We start from the raw sequence: 23,255 nt of genomic DNA on the forward strand, positions 1-23,255 counted from the left end.
TTTATGTCTTTAAGACATGCTTGAATTTTACAGAGTTGGTTGCTCTCCTCTGGTTTTATCGATAAATATAGTTGAGTGTCATCTGCATAACAATGAAAGTTTATGGAGTGTTTCCTGATAATATTGCCCAAAGGAAGCATGTATAAGGTAAATAAAATTGGTCCAAGCACAGAACCTTGTGGAACTCCGTGATTAACGTTAGTGGTTATCGGCGCCATCGTTTACAAATACAAACTGAGATCGATCTGATAAATAGGATTTAAACCAAATTAGTGCCGTGCCTGAAATGCCAATCGACTGCTCCAGTCTCTGTAACAGGATGTCATGGTCAATGGTGTCGAATGCAGCACTAAGGTCTAACAAGACCAGGACAGAGAGGAGTCCTTTATCTGCTGCCATTAAGAGGTCATTTGTAATTTTCACCAGTGCCGCCTCGGTGCTGTGGTGTTTTCTAAATCCTGATTGAAATTTCTCAAATAAACTATTATGATGTAGAAAGTCGCACAACTGATTTGCGACCACTTTCTCAAGGATCTTGGAGAGGAAGGGGAGGTTAGAGATCGGTCTGTAGTTAGCCAATACCTCTGGATCCAGAGTGGGCTTCTTCAGGAGAGGTTTAATAACAGCCACCTTGAAGGAGTGTGGTACGTGGCCTGTTAGCAGAGACACATTGATAATATCTAATAGAGAGCCGCCAATTAAAGGCAAAACGTCTTTAAGCAGCCTCGTCGGGATGGGGTCCAAGAGACAGGTAGACGTGTTTAGTTTGCCAGTGCTGCAGAGGCGTCCCGAGCTTCATCACGTTTTGATGAATCCGCATCCTGCCGGGTCCCGAGGAGACGCTCATTAGCTTCACTTCGAGGCCTCCTCTACGGAGGAGGCTCGCGCGCTCCCAAAGATTCCCAGCCTCCCGTGCGAGTGACCTTCACTGCCGCCCTCCCGCTCCCTCCCGCTCGTCATCTCGACTCCTCTCTCCCTACCTTCCACTTCAGGATTGATCACCTCAGAAGTCGGGCTTTTGTTCTGCGCGGCGGTGCAGCGAGCGCTGATCTCAGGAGAGGGGAGGAGATGGAAGGCAGCGCTCGTGGAATCCTAAAGCATCGCTCTGGTTAATCTGCAGGGTCTTCATCGCGCTGGAAAGAAAACGGTTGACGGTGCCGCCGCCGCACACAGGGAGCAGTTTCACGTCTGCGTGCCGTAGTTCATTTGCATCGTGATCTGGAGCTGAGGCACCAAGTGCGACCGCTCGGAGGAGGAACTGACGACTCAGTACAGATCGGATCTCTTCAGTACCGATACAGAGTACCGGGTACCGATACAGAGTACCGATACAGAGTACCGATACAGAGTACCGGGTACCGATACAGAGTACCGATACAGAGTACCGGGTACCGATACAAAGTACCGATACAGAGTACCGGGTACCGATACAGAGTACTGGTCAGGTACGAGTGTTTAGTTTAAAGTCTGTATGCCTCACTATGGGGAAGAGACTGGCATCATTCTTTTATGTGCAACGTCCGGATTGGCATCAACATTGCTTTCCCAAATAAATAACTATGTAGATCCAGTACATTATTTGATCTATTATCTATAAATAATAAATGGCACACCAGCAACCTGGTACAAACAACGTGAAATCTTTTAAATGCATTAACCCTCCTGTTATGTTGCGGGTCAAATTGACCCGTTTCAAAGTTTGAAAATCTAGGAAAAATACTTCTAAGTACTTTTTCTGTATAAAACTTCTTCTGCTTACCTTATTTAGTGTAATCAACGGAAAAAAAATAATAATAAAAATATCATGTATTTGCAACCCCCCCTGCAGGTTTATATAACAGAGATGATGTTCCCGGGTCAATTTGATCCGGCTGTGAAAATGAAGGCTAAAAGTCACCAAAAGAGTCACGTTTAGACTATTTCTTTCTTTGTAAATGTAGGACAGTCTTTCTTACTCCCTCCCACCAAGTTTCAACACACACACTCACACCAACAAACACACACACCAACACACACACTAACACGCGCGCACAGACACCAACACACACACACACACCAACACACACACGAACACACATATCAGCACACACACACCCCGTTCACAACCACATATATAAAGTTGTACACATTTCAAACTTCAAACAAAAGAATCAGGTGGTTGTTATGGGAACCATCTCTATCCTGCTGTGTGCCCATCACCCTACATGAGAAGCACACTTTACAGACTAAACCATGTTTATCATCTCCTAACTTTCCCCCTAAATACACCTTTATTGGACATGGGACACTAATGTGAGGGTTTCTTTCATGTCTCAACTAATAAATATGTAGTATAGTACTTCTAATATACTTTCTGTCTGACTGGGAAAGACACACACCCTGTCTCATCCCAATCTCAGACCCACACACATTCTCTTTCTAACGACCGCACCTGTGCGAGAAATACAGATACTATTTTGACGGGAACCTTTATTTTTCCCTGCGGGAAAACTCCACCCACACGTATCAGGGGAGGGGCCAAACATACAAAATGTTGCTGAGAAGTCCGACCTACAACATTACATTCTGCAGATACATACGACTGCACCAAGAGGATGGCTGTGTGCTGGCCTTTGGTCATCTTTTATCATATAATTTATGCATCTTAAAACTAAAAATAAACATAACTAACGTTTACTTTCAATACAAATCCTTTATGACTCATTTGGCTTGATTTTTAGTGGGCGGGTCATTATGATCCTGAACAGCACAGGTGTCTCATCTCTATTTATCTACATCACCCCATGAAAAAAAAAAACTTACAAAATGCAAATAAAATTTTGGAGAAAATACATGTTATAGTAGACTAATGCAATTTAGATTTAGATTTTTTCAATGTACCTAAAAAATAGTTTGAACATGTATTTATCATTAAAACGAGTGAGTGCTCCTGATTGAACTCTGATCTATGGAGGGGTAAATAACTCAATTCCACTAAAAACTGATTTAATTGTTAGTAATGTTGTTGGTGATGAGGTACAAACTATAGTTTTTAGAATTTTTTGGTTTCTGACCACTTTTGGATGATTCAACATTATCCGGGTCAAATTGACCCGGGAACATCACGGCTGTATGTAAGAAACGAACATAACAGGAGGGTTAAGAAATTGTTCCAAACTTAAACGGGAATCAACATTCCAGTATATATAATGTATATAGTTTATACACTACCGTTCAAAAGTTTGGAGTCACTTAGAAATGTCTTTATTTTTCAAAGAAAAGCACTGTTTTTTCAATAAAGATAACATTAATAAAAAATACCCTCTATACATTGTTAATGTGGTAAATGACTATTCTAGGTGGAAACGTCTGGTTTCTAATGACATATCTCCAGAGGTGTATAGAGGCCCATTTCCATCAACTATCACTCCAGTGTTCTAATGGTACATTGTGTTTGCTAATCGCCTTAGAAGACTAATATCTGATTAGAAAACCCTTGTGCAATTATGTTAGCACAGCTGAAAACAGTTATGCTGGTGATATAAGCTATACAACTGGCCTTCCTTTGAGCCTGAAGTTTGAAGAACAAAATTAATACTTCAAATATTAATCATTATTTCTAACCTTGTCAATGTCTTGACTATATTTTCTATTCAATTTTCAATTCATTTGATAAATAAAAGTGAGTTTTCATGGAAGACACAAAATTGTCTGGATGACCCCAAACTTTTGAACGGTAGTGTATATATATATATATATATATATATAGAGTTGAATTGCATCGATACCTACATTGCCACGATACACATTCCAGCTATTTGAGTCCGTATCGGCCTGATATCGGTATCCGTGCGGCCACACAGCTCACCGATAAAAAAAACAATTGCTCCTACAATATTTGATTGCCTTTTTATTTTAAGCCTTAAAACATACAATTCCCTTTCCAGTTTTTAGTCTTGAATCATTTAAAAGCTGCTTCGGCCTCACATGGTCGGATCAGCATTGGTTTCAAGGGAGAATTTCAATCATCTCAAAACTGCAGCACAGACATTAGCTTTGCTTTAAAATCAGAATTCTTTATGGCTTGCAGAACATTAGTGCAGTATTGTTTTTATCCGGGCGAGTTATGAGCCAATGGAATAAGAGGATTTAATGAAATGTTTCTCTAAGCGGAGTGAACGTGTAATACAATCTGATCCTGCGATAATACATTTCCTGATGATGTAATACATCATGACATTATAAGGACTGTGTGTTCTCCAGTGATCCTAATATGTCTGGAGAGGTTATTGTATTAGCTGCTAATTGACCACATCAGCATGTTTTATGACTGCAGCTCTGGATCATTTGAAAAGCAGCACAGATTCCTACGACATCACCGGCCCACCAAGAAAACAGCGCGGGGTGACACGGCGGCAAACTGCAGGGGGAGCATGGTGGAGGGAGGTTGTAGGGGGGGGGGGGGAGGCTGCTGGAGTGCACGTAAATTACTACTTCTCAAGTTTATTTAAACACTGTAAATATGACTTTATGGTCTCAACCTCTATGGTCCATTCATAGTCAACAAGATCATAAAGCAGAGTATATGCTTCAGGGCGGGCTTACTGTGATCGACAGGTCGCTGCTGCTACCAGAGACGTATGCGGCGTCTCGACTTCATTCATCCGGAGTCCAAATATGGTCTTTGGAGTTCACGGTTGCAAAAAGCCAAGATGGTGACGGGCAAATCCCCAAACTCGAGGCTTCATAATGGCGGTCCACAAACCGGGAGGTGACGTCACGGCTTGAATATACAGTCTTTGGTCCTGACATGCGACAGCGGAGACAAACATCCGTCTGAAAAGGTTCTGCCAGGCGCCTAAAATGAGCTTCCACGAGGTAAAAAAACGAAAATAAAAGAGGTGAACCGTTTCTTTCCTCAACTTGTGAAAGACAAACTCGTGAACAGAAGGTAGAAAGTCTTTCATTCCATTTGAGACTGCGAGAAGACAAACAAACCAGCCGTGCAGCAAAATATGCTATGAAATGAAAGTAAATTCATCACCTGCATATTTCTTACCCCCACATTCTCCCCGGAGAGCCACGTGGCGCAGTCGATCACTTTGAAAAGTGAAGTTTGCCCGCGTTTGTGTTTCGGGGGAGAGGAAGGAGCAGCGGGGGAGATCATATCTGCATTTTGTTCACACGCAGAGCGAGAAAACCAGCATCGCCTTAACCCACAAGTGACAGTTACAAAGTCGTTAATACAGCGGGGGATGTCTCCGGCAGCGAGGAGTGAGCCAAGTTCTTCATTCTCATTCACGTGATGATGCACTCCTGCAGCACAGTCCGGGCGCGGCACACTTCACCGCTGAGCCTCAACTGACCGTGGCCTCAAAAATCTGCCTCCAAGGCCACAATTATTCTTCCAGAGTGCAGCTTGAACCCGTTTTCAAGGGTGCACAATGGGAACACGGATCCACCTCTGGCTCCGGACAGCGTTACATTTATTTCAAGGGCCAAAGAATGTCCAGTCTTCCCGGATCTAAGTGGATCTTTTACAATGGCTTTTTTTTATTTATACTGTGCCGATGCCATTTCATCAAGTGGCCTTGAATGAGAAGAATGGTGAGCTGAGATAACTGTGAAAGAGTTGGGGTGGGTAGAGTTTACCTGCAACAAACCTCTGAAACTCAGAAAAATGTGGATTCCAAAAATCTGACTTTCTCGCAACAAGATGCATCCAAATGAACAAAGAAAACACTGGATGGAAACCAATTGAACACAAAGATGCCTTCAACGATATCATCAACTCAGCCTATGAGATTCTGGGGATGTGATGGACGAGTCCTGAGAAAAGAGTTCCTCCAGCTCACCTCTGATGCTCCTGACCCTCCGGCACCGTCATCAGATTATTTACAGACTTTGTAGGACAGGTGGACACATTGTTCGACTTTAAAGCTTTGGTCCCTCTTTCATTTATTTTACTCCCGTTCCATCTGGGCGGTTGATACAAAACTTAGCTGATTATTCAAAATGAGTGTTTGCCCCCGGGCCGTGTTAAAACTAGAAGTTAGGTTTAGCGAGATCAAACCCCGTTCTGCTTGGGGTTTTGCTGGAATCTAATCAAACATGACACTTTATTTCAAAAGGGTCACATCACTTAAATGGACAGTTTCCCTCATATTATATAACAAGTTAAATCAAATAAACATTATCTGTAAATATGTTCTTTTTAAAAATATCTATGTCTCTTATGTAAAATAATATTTGTTTTCACAACTTTTAGAACATTATATTTGTCCAGTGACATTATATTTCATAATATATGTTTGATAACTTGTTTAAAAAAAATATTTAAAACATATATATATATACATATATATATATATATATATATATGTTTTACATATTTTTGTAAACATATATATATATATATACATAAATACACCAGTCATGTCTATTCCTTACCTTTATCAGGCCAGCTCTCTTGTCTTTATCGCTAGCTCTAATTTTCTATTTCTGTGTAAGTACATTATGACAGATGACAAGAGATGACATTTCATGTGCATCTATTCTTGGCTAACAAGGTTGATTAAGATCAATAAAGCGTATATTGTCGCAAAAAACAGAAGTTACTTAACGAACTTGCGGTAAAATATGTAAATATTGAGTTTGTTGCGTGACCCAAACGGCGGTCTCCTGGGTGAGAGTCGGTTTGCCCCGGTGAAGCTCCACGGCGCTCTACTTTCTCCTTTACACCACGTCAGTCGCTCTGACCGTCTAATCAAGACACGGACGGCTTTACTTTGGAGTGAGTTGAAAGCCGTGTGCGTCTCAAACAGACGGGGGCCCGGAGCCCCTCGGTCGGACGCCGAGCGACAAAGTTGTCATGATTTATCGTCTGATAATTTGTGTTTATTTCTTTGATCTTCCGCTGTTCTCCTTTTAGAAGAGCTTCATGTTCGTTGAGGCGGTTTCTGTGTTCACGGCCGTAAACTGTGAAAGACCCTCCCCATGGAGTTCATAACCGCAAAATCCCTTGGTGTTGTTAAATAATGAGCTTTGTAATGGAACCTCATTAAATTATGTTCTTTGTTATTTCAATTATTTCCCTGTGTTATTGCTATCAGCATATTTCAGCTGTTGGCAGCTATTTTCAGCTATGTTCAGCTTTAAAAAAAAGATATTTCAGCTAATTTCAGACATTTCCAGCGATTTCCAGACATTTTCAGTTTTTCATTTAATATTTCAGCTATTTTCAGACATTTTCAGCTATTTTCAAACATTTTCAGCAATTTTGTTTTTATTTTTCATCTTCAAGCTTTCAAATGTTAGCATTCCAACGCATTTTCAGAAGGAAATGCTCTTTCTAGTTAAATTATGTTCTTTGTTATTTCAATTATTTCCCTGTGTTCTTGCTATTTTATCATTTAATTACATGTTATGTTATGTTATATTATGTTATGCTGTGGTAGTTGTTGTGTGGTGCCTTGTCATAAGAATTTCAGTGCCCAATCTGACCCTGTGTCATTCTGTGCATCTGACAATAAAAGACTTGTAACTTGTAATTGTATTGTTGTATTCACGTAGTCAGGTTGCATGTTGTGCTGCTGACACTGTTTATTGAGCATCTCTACCATGCTGCACCAAAACTAATTCCACTGACCCTGGGCGCTTGGGAATGAAGTCCGGTTTTAAAAAGGTGCAATCATTTCATCAGTGCTGATATTTTTTCTTTTTTATATATTTAAACTCGACTTCAAGCCACGGCGGCTTTGCACTTATTTTGGCAGCAGTTATGTGACCGTTCTTTTGGGGAGACATCGTAGCTCGCAGAATATTCTCCATTTCTTTCGATTGCCAGTCCCGAACAAAGACATATCGAGTTCCCGCCCTGTGTGTCAAACTGCTGCCGGGGCAGGCGTCCACGCATCCGCTCTCTGGATTGCGATTGTCAAACACTCCTGGCAAGCAGAAGTTGGAGAGGCACAGAGCCGCGGCGTATTCCCACCGCTCTGCACTTCTAATGTACGACGGAGCGTCGCGGAGAAGTGCTCGGTGAGGGCGGAACAGCTGCGACGTGGAAGGTGGAAAGAAAGCTTTTTTTCCCTCCCTTTCTTCCCTGCTCACATGTGAACTGCATTCGCAGCCAGCCATCTGCTTCTGGGACCGGAGTGTTGCGGGTTCAGGAGCCGCCACGCTGGTTGAGAGGGTCCTCCTCGTCATCATCGTTTCGGATGATTCCCGGAGAATAATTTGACGCGGAGCTCCGCTGTGCCCGCTCGGTGACATCTTCATTGTGTTCCGGGACCGTGCTCATTCGGAGGACGCCGGTGCCAACCTCTCCCAATCTACTGCGCTTTTCACGCCCAACCATCTGCTGTAGATCTCATATGATACGGTGTGTGTGTGTGTGTTGAATGCGTGTTTATGAGGAGATTTCATTCATTACCGACTCCACCGCCCATCATCGTGCTCCGTGTCATATAGGGACGCGAACGGGAAGCACGCCGTCGTATACCGGCGTGACGACGCTGCTTTATGCCGGAATCACGAGGAAATTCCACAAGAATGTGGAGTGCAGTCGGCAAGCGGGGGAAACGTAGCCAGACAGAAACATTTGGGCTGTTAAAGCTCAGATTTAGACGCCTCTGGCACATTGTAATGCCACTGCTCCGTCATGTCCACTGATGTTAAATTGCATGTGTGAACCCCTGCCTGCCTGTAAACATGGAGTGAATTGTTGTAAAGGAGAATAAATAGGCCTCTAGTGCATTTGAGCCCACACAGTCTGAGTATTCAGGACTTTTGTAATTAAGAATCATTCGTCTTTATTTATTATTTATCTATCGACACCCTGACGATACGGTTCACGTGTTATTTTCCTAAACGCACTCTTATTTGAACCACGAATAAACAAGGCGATTTTAAGGGGAAATGGAAGGGAAATGAAGGTTCTTAATCCCATGTCACATCTAGCCTTTTGAATTGGTTTTAAATTAAAGGATTTCATTTGCATCTAACGGTGTTTTTTTCCGGGAACAGCGGAAAACGTATCCCATCTAATGAGGACGTCCCCCGTCTTGTGCAATCACTGCAATTTCTTAATGTCTTTCATCATCAATTATTTGGCTGATGTTTGAAGACGACTCCACTGGGCAGGACGGACAGGTCTCTCCATCATCATGCTCGCTCTGTTTTGAAGATTAACAACTTGTTATTCAGCCCTACTTTATCAGAATCTCATTGATTAAACTTTTTTAATTTTAAGAAAATATATCATTTACCCTCCTGTTGCCTTCAAATGTACGAACATCTTTTACCCTCGGGGTCAATTTGACCCCAGCAGTTAAAACCTCCTAAAAATTATTAGAATTAATATTCTTTCCCAAGTTTAAGTGTGAGGTACTTTATGTGTGTTAGTTGACTACCTAAATAATAAAATAATAAAAAAGTTGATATTTCTTGTATGTTTTACACAGTGAAAAACAGCCTGGGGTCAAATTGACCCCAAAGAACACCGATGTGTACAAGTTGTGTTCAGGACGTTGAAAACATATCATCATGTGAATTTTATGTTTTCTCAGTTGTCCCAAATAAATTAGGAAAAGTCATGAAATATGAAGCAAAAAAAGATGTCAAGAATATTTTTTCCGAGACGTTAAACATTGAATGGGGTTCAATGGACCTCAAAGGTAAGAGGAGGGTTAAGTATTAATTCTTAGATATCTCTGTCGAACTGTAGTACATGTTATCATGATTAAAATTATCTTCCATGTAACTTATGAGTTGCATGTGTTATGTGCTGCTCCGTGTTGGCCAGTGCACTCATATATACAAATTAAAAACTCACTTTCTTGGTCAAATAAAGTTGCCGTATTGAATGTTAGGATGTGTGTGTGTGGTCAGAGTGTGTGTGTGGTCAGAGGTCACGCAGTTGTCTCCATCAAACGCAGGTGGAGGAGGATGGGGGCAGACAGGAGGGGGCGGCGCGAGGCCTGGAGGAGGCTCTGTGACACTGACCCCCCGCCCCAAAAAACAGACGGTCAGCAGTTTGCGGCGGCAGAGGTCAAGAGGGCGACGCCGCGGGGCCGTCAGGCAACTTCATCGCAAGTTGGTTTCCTTCCCCGACCCCTCTGCGCCGGACAGAGAGCAGCGGGTATCAAAGTGTAAAGGTCACTCGTGTAAAGGTAAGTTTATCCACCAGGACTGTATATGAGCTGTAGGTACACAACTGAGGGTTACAGCAAAGTGTGCTTTACGAAAAAACATGAGAATAGTAAACCCGAGGAATAAAATGAAATCACCTCTTTAAAATAAGAAAATGTATGCAGCAATTTGATTTATAAATAAAGGCCCCGGTTGTATTCCTTATTACCGAGGCCACGCTCCTCTGGCAGGGTTCTTACACAATTTGACCAGTGGATTTCCAGGACTTTTCCATGACTTTAAATCAAATTTCCATAACCAAACTGAAATCTCGGAATAAAAATGAACAACTTAGAAAATTGTGCGTATTGAGAGCGTACGCCGGCTTATATTTTGAGCGTCTTTCTTTAAAAAAACATATTAATTATTTCAAACTCGCCGTGACTTTTCCAAAACTTTTATGATTTAAGTTTTTTCCATGACTTTTCCAGGCCTGGAAATGACCATTTTAAAATTCCATGACTTTTCCAGGTTTTCCATGACCGTACGAACCCTGCGCGACCCGGCAGAAAGATAACGGACGGATACTTCCGAGTAAACTAAAAGAGCTTCATCAAATGCAAACAGGATTGATATGAAAGGGCGTGATCGCCTCAACGCATCCGAATCGGTCGTGTGCTCCAACGATCCCGACGACCTCGAGACGACACCGCCGCGTACGACGCCTTTTTCACAGGTGACCTGCTCAGGTTTCACACGCTGCTCTCAGAGCATTCCTCTGATCTGCTCCCGTTCTTCAGGAGCATTCATGTGCCGACTGAACACTTTCCCTCCCAGAATCATCAAAGGGACTCCCGGCAGGAGCATGTGTGTGTGTGTGTGTGTGTGTGTGTGTATGTGTGTTTTCTCAGAGAGAGAGAGAAGACTTTTCTGGGGAGCTGCACCTTTGCACATCACTTCATTAACGACACACAACCCGAGCTATAAAACAGTTAATTAGAGGAGAGAAAAAAGAGGAAGAAAAAAGTCCAGTTTACACACCAGTCCATTGAGCAGCCCTCCGCTCATTTTATGACATAATAGCAGGTATTTCCAGTAAGGGCTCGGGCATCGACACCGCGGTTGACGTTCATATTTATAGCGGCGGGGAGGCGATGATGAGGAGGAGCTGGGTGGGGGCCACTTTAATGGGGTCGTAAATATGTGAGGGTATCTGGAGAAGTTTACCTCCCCTCTCCTCCCGGCAGCCGGCCTCCGGCGAAGTGTAAACAAATTCTACCGCTCTGTTAATTATGTAAGGGGGGGGGGGGGTATTTGTGTGGCGGTAGAGTCTCGCATTATGCAACAATTGTACGTTAAAATAACAGCTTGAAAAAAATTGTGCCGCTACAATGACTTTTAATATGGTGATTTGCGCCTCCGCCATCGGGGGTCTGTGGGGAAATAACTCCGCTATGTAGGATTCTGGAGCTGCCCGATCCGGGGCGGATGGACTTCCACCTGCTTTCTGGCAGTGATTACGCAATGTCATATAGTGCCAGTCCACGCTCGCAGCTCCAGTATAAGGGCGAAGCAAGCGAAGTCTCTTGTAGTGAATTACACGTTCCAATGTAAATTATGAAGATGTAGCTTTTTGGTGTTGTCAACAATATTGCATTCGATCACACGTACTCCACATTCAAACATTTAGAAAACAACGTATATAGGCTGAAAATGCGATCGGTATTTCATCGAAACTAAATGTTGTCGTTCTTCTGGTTATGTTAGCATTCATCTCCGATATCACAATGAATAAAACTATGCAGTCATATTTATGTAAAATCTTTGAATACTCTTACCTTATCGGTTGACATCATTTCTTGGTTTCTGACTTCGTCTGGTCATCAATACAAGTGTATGCGAGGCTGCATCTATCGTAACTGGGTATTTACGACACTGAAGTAAACGTTAAATATCTCCAAACCTGAAGGGGGCGCTAAAAGGGGAAAACTCCATTATGGGGCTTTAAGAGGCGCCAGGGCAGAATTTTTTTTAAAAAGGAACACTGTGAAAACTGACAATAGTTATGAAAGACTTGCAGTATTTTTGCACCACGATGCCAGGCACTGGAAATGTATTCTGGCCATGATAACCGTTCTCTCCCGTGCCACGATCGAGTCGAGTGAAACAAGACTTTTCGTCCCGGAGGCGGAGAAAGTGAGCGTTTAAAGCGGCGCCATTATTACTGTATTTTTGCATCATGATATATTTCCCTGCCACAGGAAGCTCTAATCCAATTAGCTGGCTCGCTCACCTCTATTCCCAATAAAAATGTAACTTTTTTTAAATTCAGGGCTGGATGAGAAGTGCCTGAAACCTTGAATTGTTGGTTGCTCAAAAGAGAGAACTCTTCTCCTCCCTTTTCACACGGTCTTTTTAATAGAATTTGAAAAAAAACAAGTAAATATTGATGGAGCTCAAATTATTTCGGGGTCTGTCTTTTGCCATCTGGCAGCTCCCCCCCCACACCCACCCACCCACCACCACCACCCACCCACACACACACACACACACACACACACACACACACACACACACACACACACACACACACACACACACACACACACACACACACACACACACACACACACACACACACACACACACACACACACACACACACACACACACACACACACACACACACACACACGCGTGATGCAAAACACGGAATGGACGCTTTGGAACAGGTGGCAGCAGGTGTTCGCCTAATGCCACCGAGAGGACAACCTCACGCGCTCCTGAGCATCTTTCTAGTCAATGCACGGCAAGAAATATCTGCCAATATGACCGTATGGGCGTAGCGTCAAGGATCAGAAGAGGCCAACTGCATTTCAAGCAATCGATTTCAGCCAGAGGTCAGTAATAAAACTGAATAGTTGATTCTCTCGTCTTTCTTAACCCTCCTGTTACCTTCAAATGTTCTCACATCTTTCACCCTCGAGGTCAATTGGACTGCAGCTATTTAAAGCTCCATAAAACTATTCTTATTCCAATTAGTTTGTATGTGTAAGTGTCAGGTACGTAATGTGTCTTTGTTGATGCCTAAATAGATAAAATAGTGTTTAGGAGGCTGATGTGTAAACTTGTGTGAACTATCAGTGGTTTTCTGATTATTATGTTAGGCCCTAAAACCTCTTTGAAGATTTTTAAAATTGCATGTTATAGTTATAGTGACCTCAATATCATCCAAAACAACCAAAATCTATTAAATAGGTCCATAAAATGTTGATATTTCAGCCTGGGGGTCAAATTGACCCCAAAGAACACCGATGTGCACTCGTGTGTTCAGGACATTAAAAACATGTAATCATGTTAATGTTATATTTACCCAGTTTTCCTCTTTAATTAAGGAAAAGTCGTGAAATATGAAGCAAAAAACATGTCAATCATATATTTTGAGACTTTAAACATCGAATGGGGTCAAATTGACCCTAAAGGTAACAGGAGGGTTAAAAAGAGCTCACAGTGACATGTACATGTTAGGGCTTCAGCTGATCCTGTTATCCAGAGCCACGAACAATGACACACAAAGGGCTTAAAGAGCTTAGAGCCAGAGGACAAGCAGCCAGGAGGGAAGAAGTACGAGGATCAGGGCCACCGCCTCTAAGTCCCGTGACCCTGAAATGACCCAAATAAAACGCAGCCCCGGGGCCGAGCGAGCTGGCGAGGCCGTTGTTAGTTGCCGATGTGTGTCACTGTGATGCTGATGCAAGCCCAGAGTAACACGGAGGGGGAAACGAGGCCCGGAGGGACGGCGCCTAAAGAGCACCGAGCGGTCCCGGAGTCAGAGGGGCGGCCTCTAGGGGGGGAGGGGGGGGGATAAAACACGATTAGCTTTCTGTTCGCCAAAAATGATGCGTTACGGTGAAAGCGGGTTTGCTGCATGCAATGGTGAGAGAATCAAGTGTGTGTGTGTGTGTGTGTGTGTGTGTGTGTGTGTGTGTGTGGAGGCGGACGTGGGATGCCACAAGCTAAAGTTTTTCTAAAGGACTCGCAGCCCAAACTCAACTCGACATCTGCGATAGGAGCCGCTCACTAGACAACTAACATTGCTCTCCCTCTCTCCTCTCTCCTTCGCTCTCTTCTCTCATCTCTCTCTATGTCCATCTATCTCTCTCTCCCTCTCCTCTCTCTCCTCTCCTCTCATCACTCTCTATGTCCATCTATCTCTCTCTCCCTCTCCTCTCTCTCCTTCTCTCTCTTTTATCTCTCTCTTCTCTCCTCTCTCTCTCTCTCTCTCTATCTCCATCTATCTCTCTCTCCCTCTCCTCTCTCTTTTCTCTCTCTCTTCTCTCTATCTCCATCTATCTCTCTCTCCTCTCTCCTCTCTACCCCTCTCCTCTCTCTCCTCTCTCCTTCTCTCTCTTTTATCTCTCTCTTCTCTCCTCTCTCTATCTCCATCTCTCTCCTCTCTCCTTCTCTCTTTTATCTCTCTTCTCTCCTCTCCTCTCTCCTCTCCTCTCTCTCTCTCTCCTCCTCTGCCTCTCTCCCTATCCTCTCTCTCCTCTCTCTCCTCGCCTCTCCCTCCTCTCCCTCCTCTCTCTCCTCTCCCTCCTCTCCTCCCTCCACAAACACCCACATCTTTTTCACAAGTCCGGCCTCTGGCCTCCATCTAGGATTCACATAGACCGACATTGCAGTTCTCTCATTTCTAGTTACTCCTTCATCATCACTTCTGCATTTGAAAATAAATGTAAAAGGCATTAAAATAGAGGCTCCTCTGGTGATTTGAGAGGAACAAAACAGAAAATGCACGTTGACTTAAAGAATGGGGTAACGTAAAAAAAAAAAAATCAACAAATATAGCTCCAAGCAGCCATTCGGGCTCCAAACTCTCAACACAAGGAACCGGCTTCATTTAATTATTTACTTGTGTATCCGTCAGAAGAGCGAGACCAACCTCACACGTCATCAACACAATGCCTGCTGCCTTTCAAGTTACTGCATTCTCGTGTGGACGCCTGCTGCGACTCATGCGACGTGACGGTGGTCTAGTCATGAGCCGAGTCGCGTCCTTTTGAACGGTCAATATTATAAGAGGAACTGTAACCGGGCACTTGGCAGATGATGGACATCAGGCTCCGGATGAGCGTGAATTAAGTTTAACGATATTTAAATGGCAAGAAGTGGAAACAAACAATCGAGGCTCAGGATCGTGGGTTTCGTGGTGATCCGGGCTCAACAGGATCCAGCCTGAAGAACCCGGGTCAAGACGAAAGAGAACGATCTTTCTCCAGTACAGAGTCTTAGTCCCAGAATCAGCCAATCAGCTCCTCTCAAAGGTAGTTCAGCCTCTAACACCTTCCTGTTGGATAAAAGTCCCGCTAGAACAATGGAGAGGTCAAACGTCACGACCCCCGGGTCAAAACGTCACTTCCGGTCAAGTCGCTAGACAAGTATTTTCACAATAAAAGTCCTGTCTGTTATTGTCCGCATTAAAGTCACTTCACAGGCTTCAACCGGCTTCCACAATCTGAAATACTAACGAACATTCACTCTCATGAACATACATTAAGTCTTGCCTTTGACAAATACCTAGAGTAGACAGTACCCCTATGCTTCATAACACATTAACAACAATATCAATATTCTCCCTAATATTTCCTATTATAATATCTTTCTATATGTATTCATTTAACCCTCCTGTTGCCTTCGGGTCAATTTGACCCCATTCAATGTTTAACCCTCCTGTTACCTTTATATTTACTGACATATTTTACCCTCGGGGTCAATTTGACCCCAGCAATTAAAACCTCCAGAAAATTATTAGAATTAATATTGTTTTCCAAGTTTAAGTGTGAGGTACTTTATGTTTGTTTGTTGACTACCTAAACAGCCCTTTAAATATATAAAAAAGTTGATATTTCTTATATGTTTGACAGTGAAAAACAGCCTGGGGTCAAATTGACCCGAAAGAACACCGACATTAAACATTGAATGGGGTCAAATTGACCCTAAAGGTAACAGGAGGGTTAAAGCATGAGACTCCCTCTGCACATGTGCATAATCAAAATAAACTATTACAACCTAAAAATATATAAGATTACATAATATATATATTTTAGAGTCATGCTTTTGATGAGCTTGGTCTAATAATGATGCACAGACATTTTGGAGATGTCAACAATGGGTTTTGGAGGACAGACGTTCCAAGCAGCTCCTCATTATAAGGACTCCCCTCGGAGACACAGAACTACCGTGACTACAGAGAGGATGTTTTAAAAAGTGCTTGCATCATCTCACTCAGAGTTGATAGTGTAGTAAAAGTTGTGATGTATGAAGGCGTGACGTTAAACCGAGTTAAAGAAAGCACCCGAGCACGATACGGGTGGAGAACTCAAACACCACCTTACATGGCCGGAGAATCACACCAATTATATATTTCCGATTATTAATTAATTGTGTGTATGATAAGTCAGAAAATTTGTTTTTTGTTTCCTATATTTCATCAAAACATTATTCTACGTATACGATTCAATTAAAAATTAATCTTTTGCAATAACCACATCTTGTAAAAGAAATATGAAATTCTGCACCGGCCAGCTCATCTGGGAACCCGAGATCGACTCGGCGCAAAAAAGCCACTCGACAAAAAGTCGGAGAAACTTCGCCTGAACACCCCGAGCGCAGAGGGCGAGAGAGGTGGAGCAAAACGGAAGTAGTTTAATACCTCGAGCCTCAACCGTGGTTCACGCTTGTGGTTTAATTATCAGATAAATGCAACGTGTCTCATGATTTTTGGCATTATAACCGTGTTACACTGCATGAATAAAATAAATAGAGTTCTCACTAATTTTGTTTTCAACACAAGGGGGACCCGGGGAGTAAAATGTGACAAAAAAGGAAGGAGAAAACACCCTGAAGCTGCCTCTAGAGTCTTTAGGGACACCGAGCCGACTCCATTAAAGGCATGTTAGCAAACAGCTGTTGGGGAGTTCAATATGACACCACCCTCATTGGACTCATCTCTGGTGGGGACGAGACCGCCTACAGGTGGGAGACTGACCACCTGGTGACCTGGTGCAGCCAGAACAACCTGGAGCTCAACGCTCTAAAGACAGTGGAGATGGTTGTGGATTTCAGGAGGAATGCAGCCCCACCCGCCCCTCTCATCCTGTGTGACTCCCCCGTCGACGCTGTGGAGTCCTACCGCTTCCTGGGCTCCATCATCTCCCAGGACCTCAAGTGGGAGCTGAACATCGGCTCCATCACCAAGAAGGCCCAGCAGAGGATGTTCTTCCTGAGGCAGCTGAGGAAATTCAACCTGCCAGGGAGAATGATGGTACAATTCTACGGCCATCGTTGAGTCCATCATCTGCTCCTCCATCACCGTCTGGCACCCTGCAGCCACAGCCAAAGACAAGCGCAGGCTGCAGAGCATCATCCGCCGGCCGAGAGGGTTATCGGTTGCAATCTGCCTTCCCTCCAGGTCCTGTTCACTTCCAGGTCACTGAAGCGGGCCAGAAAGATTGTCGCTGACCCCTCCCACCCTGGACACTCCCTGTTCGAGTCCCTCCCCTCGGGGAGCAGGCTGCGGTCCATCAGGACAAAGACCACCCGCCACACCAAAAGTCTTTTCCCGTCGGCAGTCGGGCTCATCAATGGAACCCGGACTGACTGACTGTCACCCCCAGGACTACCACCTCTTCTTCCTCCTTCTTCCCGCTCCTTCCTCTTCCTCCTCCTCACTCCTCCTCCCTCCTCCTTCTTCTTCCCTCCTCCACACACGTCACTTTAACATGCACTTTAACTAAAACACACCACTTGAAGCACACACCCAAACACTTCACATTATTTGTTGTCTTTCTGTCGTGTTGATTGTTGTTTGTTTGTCATGTCCAAATGTTGCACCTTCCACCAAAAAAAATTCCTCGTTTGTTTGTGAAAACATTCCTGGCAATAAAACTGTTTCTGATTCTGATTCTGATTCTGAATATTGCAAATCATCTGTGGCTGCCGTCATCTCCGGAGCGACAAACCCATCAAACCCATCAAACCCATCACACCCATCAAACCCATCAAACCCATCACACGGGAGCTTTGTCAGGATGCCTGTTTTCTGTGTGACAGCACTTTGAGTAAATGTGTGTGTTTTTGACAAAGAGTAGGTTGACCTCACTGAAGCTTAACATCAGAGTGTCGTACACATTCCACGGGTTTGTTTCCTGATCTGAAGACGTGACACAGACTGCATGATGCATTTTACCTCCCACGAATTAATACACAAACTCATGGATTTACTTAATTTTGGGTCTCCCGGGATGGTTCGGACCGGCACGCTGTCAGAGCATTTCAGTCCGTTGTGCACCCTGCAGGCTCCCCATAGTTTGACAGATTGCTTCGGCGTCCTCTGTTCAGTCCTCTGAAATAATTATTGACTTTCTTCAGTTGGAAAGACGCTGTGTGCCCGTGCCATATGGAATATGACTTATGGTCACTGCACCTCAGGAATGTACTTTCAATGACTGACGGGGCTTGAAATGAAATGCTGTTTTCTAGGATGAGATGTTGGAAAGGCTGGGAAACCCGGTGCTTTTCAGAGATGCCCATGTACTTTGGAGTATCTTCACATCGGTAAATTGTAATTAATATGCGCCTCATTTATGCATCTACAGAGAGTTGATATTCAGATTATTACATTACTTGATTGAAATGTGAAACCTGCAAATGTCTAAAACTCTGTATTAGTTTGTTTTAGCTTTCTTTCATATTAAAGGAACATATTTTTTAAAACATTAAGGCATTTTACTAAATGTTTCTAACATAATAATAACATCATTTATATGAATGAAATCTAAAAGGAAACATTCGACACCGATGTGAGCTCTGCATATGGATCGATTGAGGCTCAGCTGAAGGTAACTGTTCGTACTGAGCTAAGTATCAATGGGACTGATTCATCACTGGTTGATTCAGAAATAGACGACTAAACATTAAAAAAATACTAAATCAATCCTGCGCTCCCCGATTACATTTCCCGGCGGCAGCAGGTACCCGAGAACAGCGGGCCCTCGATGGAGCCTTGGGGAAACATGACGAGTCATAAAAAAGGGAAAAGCTCAGCAATTTTGGGAAATGAGCTCATTTGCTTACTTGACAAGACGTCCGACACCAACCTCGTATCGTCTGTCCAAGACGATCTGAGCTCCGCATAAAGAGTCGAGTCTAAAGGTAGGAGCTTCAATCTCACGCGTTTATTCAATGTTCAGGACTCTCACAGTACAGACGTAAAGCTAAAGTATTTTATTCGATGGTTTAGATACATTTTTGTTTTATATTATCTTGTGTCTATCTGTTCATTAAATAAACTAGAATGGGCACTCGGTAGAGCGCATACCTTCGCATATCACAAGATTGGGCATTGAGTTATGAACATGTTGGCATTAGTTGCATGCCAATTGGATAAAAATTGACCGTGCTATGGTAAAAAGAAGATTTTGACATTTCCATGACCTTGACCTTGACCTTTGACCCGATCGATCCCAAAATCTAATCAAATGGTCCCCGGATAATAACCAATCATCCCACCAAATTTCAAACGATTCGGTTTAAAACTTTTTTTGTTATGCGAATAACACGCATACAAATAAATAAATACACGGCGATCAAAACATAACCTTCCGCATTTTCAATGCGAAGGTAACGACACTTTGACACCTTAATATTGTCCCGTTCAAAATCTCATAAGAGGATTGACAATCACAAAAAACTCTCTCTAAAAAGGTTCTGACGGATCGCAAAAACAATCCTTGAGAAATGCGATTCAACTTGTCAGAAACAGGCATGCAGATGGTTAAAAAAAAGGTTCAATTGACAACAACAAAACTTGCTTCACGTTCTTCCACCTAGTAGATGACTGAGCGCTCACATATCCAAACAGAGGCAAGTCAAATGAGGAATTGGAGCGCTTGCTGAGCATTTGTTCTTTCCTGAGCAACTCTTCATCCACAAGAGAGAAGTGGGTCACAGTAGTTTCAGGGGTAAGAAGTTGGAGTCAAAGCACAAAAACAATATATAAATATATATATTTCAGCTATTGTCTTTGATATCTTCTCTCCGTGTTACAATTCCATTACCCTCTTTAAAGGCAGCTCACACAGCTTGAAGAAGGAAAGAAATACAGAGCATCTGGCAGATTGAAGTGGAAAACGTATGCGAGTCTAGACAAAATGTTCCCGTTGGTTCTTCTCAATTCTAAATGTTTTCTGAGTATAAACCTCGGGGATTTGAGAGGATAAACTCAAATTCAACTCTGAAAAGCCGAACCCCTCAAAGTAAATCCACTCACACCATCATCTCTAGAACTAACGCGTTCGGCGTCGTGCAGAATTACACGTGGCGATGTTACCGAGGGTTTCTTTACACTTCCACGGGCGAAACCTCGGCAAAAATAGTGTATTTCAAGCAACACGGAACCGAAACGTGGACACGCACAATCTGTGTTTGGGCGGTTGTTAAATGACGCACCATAGTAGCCAAAAATCATTATTCGTAGTCGGCGGTGGTCTCGGACTTACCTCTCGTCGCCGTGACGCCCAGCAGCTCTGTTTGATCTTCCAGACCACGGCGGCCACGAGGAGCAGCGACAGGAAGCAGCTGTGGGAGGGAGACGGGAGACAAAGGGACAGAATGACAAAATGTGTGAAGCGTCTGAGGAATTGGAACGCACAAAGAGCGTGACGACGGATGAAATGAGCGCCCATTTCTTATTTTTGTTCAACTGATGCATATTTACCTTCGCATTGAAAATGCGGAAGGTTATGTTTTGATCGCCGTGTATTCATTTATTTATTTGTATGCGTGTTACTCGCAAAACAAAAAAAGTTTTAAACCGAAATGTGGTGGGATGATTGGGTATTATCCGGGGACCATTTGATTAGATTTTGGCATCGATCGGGTCAAAGGTCAAGGTCATGGAAAGGTCAACATCTTCTTTTAACCATAGCACGGTCAATTTCTATCCAATTGGCATGCAACTAATGCCAACATGTTCATAATTCAATGCCCAATCTTGTGATATGTGAAGGTATGCGCTCTACCGAGTGCCCGTTCTAGTCATGAGTGTTTCGGTCTGACAGCGCTTGACGGAGGAGGTAATAACATCGGTCTGAATTATTATTTAATGAGCGGGTTTGGAGCCTGAGAACAAGCCTCCAGGTTTTCTCCTGCTCCGCCACGATACGTACGACCTTTACAGTGTTCATCAGATCGCTGTAGTTCGTCCCGCCGGTACGCCCCAGCAGCATGCAAGAACAAAACAAACCTTCCAGAAATGGCAAAATATTACAAGTTATCCAAATCTCCCTCTACAAGAAATACAGAGAAGATCAGAAATAGCAAAGCCAGCGGGAAAACAGAACGATATCGTCACAGTATGCAGCATACCGGATGATGTCACCGGTTCAAAGCCATCGAGGTGTCGCTGTAAAACGAAGGCAACAGCTGTCGAGGCCGACCGCGCTTTGCCCGATACCGCAGAGAGGATCAGCTGTGCATCCGACTCACGCTTCTTCGGTGTGTCAACACCTTTCCGTGCACGCACACACACACACACACACACACACACACACGCGCACACCTCCGTTCCCGAACACACTCTAAATTAAACTAAACTCCCATTTTACCTGCACGACAGTAGTTTTGTCCGTTATTCATTTATTTTATCATCCAGATAATATAAATCTACCGTCGTGCAGGTGTAATGGTAGTTTTATTTCCCTTATTTATTTATTTCATCTGAATAATAAAATAAATAAATAAGGGACATAAAACTACCGTCGTGCAGGTATAATGGTAGTTTGATGTCCCTTATTTGTTTATTTTATCTGGATAATAAAATAAATAAATAAGGGACATAAAACTACCGTCGTGCAGGTATAATGGGAGTTTTATGTCCCTTATTTATTTTATCTGGATAGTAAAATAAATAAATAAGGGACAAATGTACCGTCGTGCAGGTATAATGGTAGTTTTATGTCCCTTATTTGTTTATTTTATCTGGATAATAAAATAAATAAGGGACATAAAACTACCGTCGTGCAGGTATAATGGGAGTTTTATGTCCTTTATTTATTTTATCTGGATAGTAAAATAAATAAATAAGGGACAAATGTACCGTCGTGCAGGTATAATGGTAGTTTTATGACCCTTATTTATTTATTTTATCTGGATGATAAAATAAATAAATAAATAAGGGACATAAATGTACCGTCGTGCAGGTATAATGGTAGTTTTATGTCCCTTATTTATTTATTTTATCTGGATAATAAAATAAATAAATAAGGGACATAAAACTACTGTCGTGCAGGTATAATGGGAGTTTTATGTCCCTTATTTATTTATTTTATCAGGATGATTCTCCTCTGGAGTTTTGATGTTGAGAAGCATCTCCGTCATCTTCTTTCCGCTGCTCTCTTCCCCAGGCTGAATGGGATCGTTCAGCGTTCTGGAACTTTAAAATACAAATACAATTCATATAATACATACTCAAAGTGAGTTTGTAGGGTTTAGTTGCGTTTAGCAGTGTGGTTGCAGACCTCCAACACATGAACACCCCTCCGTTCACCGCCCTCCTTTAACAAAACCGCAGTGACGTGAGACGCAGAGTGCGGGACGGTGATGCCGCCGGGTCGTCTTTCAGGACCTCCGTAGTCTTTTATCAAACGTTTATCAAACGTTTATATATGCAGTATCTCTTCACCGGATATTTGTATCGATTTACCAATGACATGAAATCTAATGTGAAAGTCGAGCGTACATTGTTTGTTTTGCTCACGAGTGAAAAAAACAAACAACGCCTGTTAACCGAGAGGAAATTATTAGATTTTATATGTTTTTAATCTGCCTGATGCATTTATTCAGTCTCATATTGTATTAAACATGATATTTTCAATGACACGTGAATAAAAGGAAGACTCTCCTTGAGGTGATGAAGGTAGCGGTGACATGTCTTGACGAAAAGGTTTTGTAAGCGGTGTTACTGTGTGTGTGTGTGTGTGTGTGTGTGTGTGTGTGTGTGTGTGTGTTCCCCGATTCCCTTCACGTCTCCCTGGCAGCTTTCACACTTGCACTGAGGAAGCTGCTGAAGAGGGCTCAGTGTT

At 43.0% G+C, this 23,255-nt stretch overlaps 1 protein-coding gene across 2 annotated transcripts in view; it reads right to left on the reverse strand.

Annotated features, from left to right (window-relative positions):
• The window catches only part of atrn (attractin), a 163,151-nt gene that overhangs the window by 38,153 nt on the left and 101,743 nt on the right, over positions 1-23,255 (reverse strand). For both annotated transcript variants that reach the window (XM_056426614.1, XM_056426613.1), the window contains exon 26: positions 20,673-20,751. In XM_056426614.1, coding sequence (XP_056282589.1) covers positions 20,673-20,751 — 79 coding nt within the window. The remainder of the gene's footprint in view (positions 1-20,672; positions 20,752-23,255) is intronic.

The sequence above is a fragment of the Pseudoliparis swirei genome, chromosome 11 (genome assembly GCF_029220125.1).
Source record: "Pseudoliparis swirei isolate HS2019 ecotype Mariana Trench chromosome 11, NWPU_hadal_v1, whole genome shotgun sequence".
NCBI classification, from domain to species: Eukaryota; Metazoa; Chordata; class Actinopteri; order Perciformes; family Liparidae; genus Pseudoliparis; species Pseudoliparis swirei.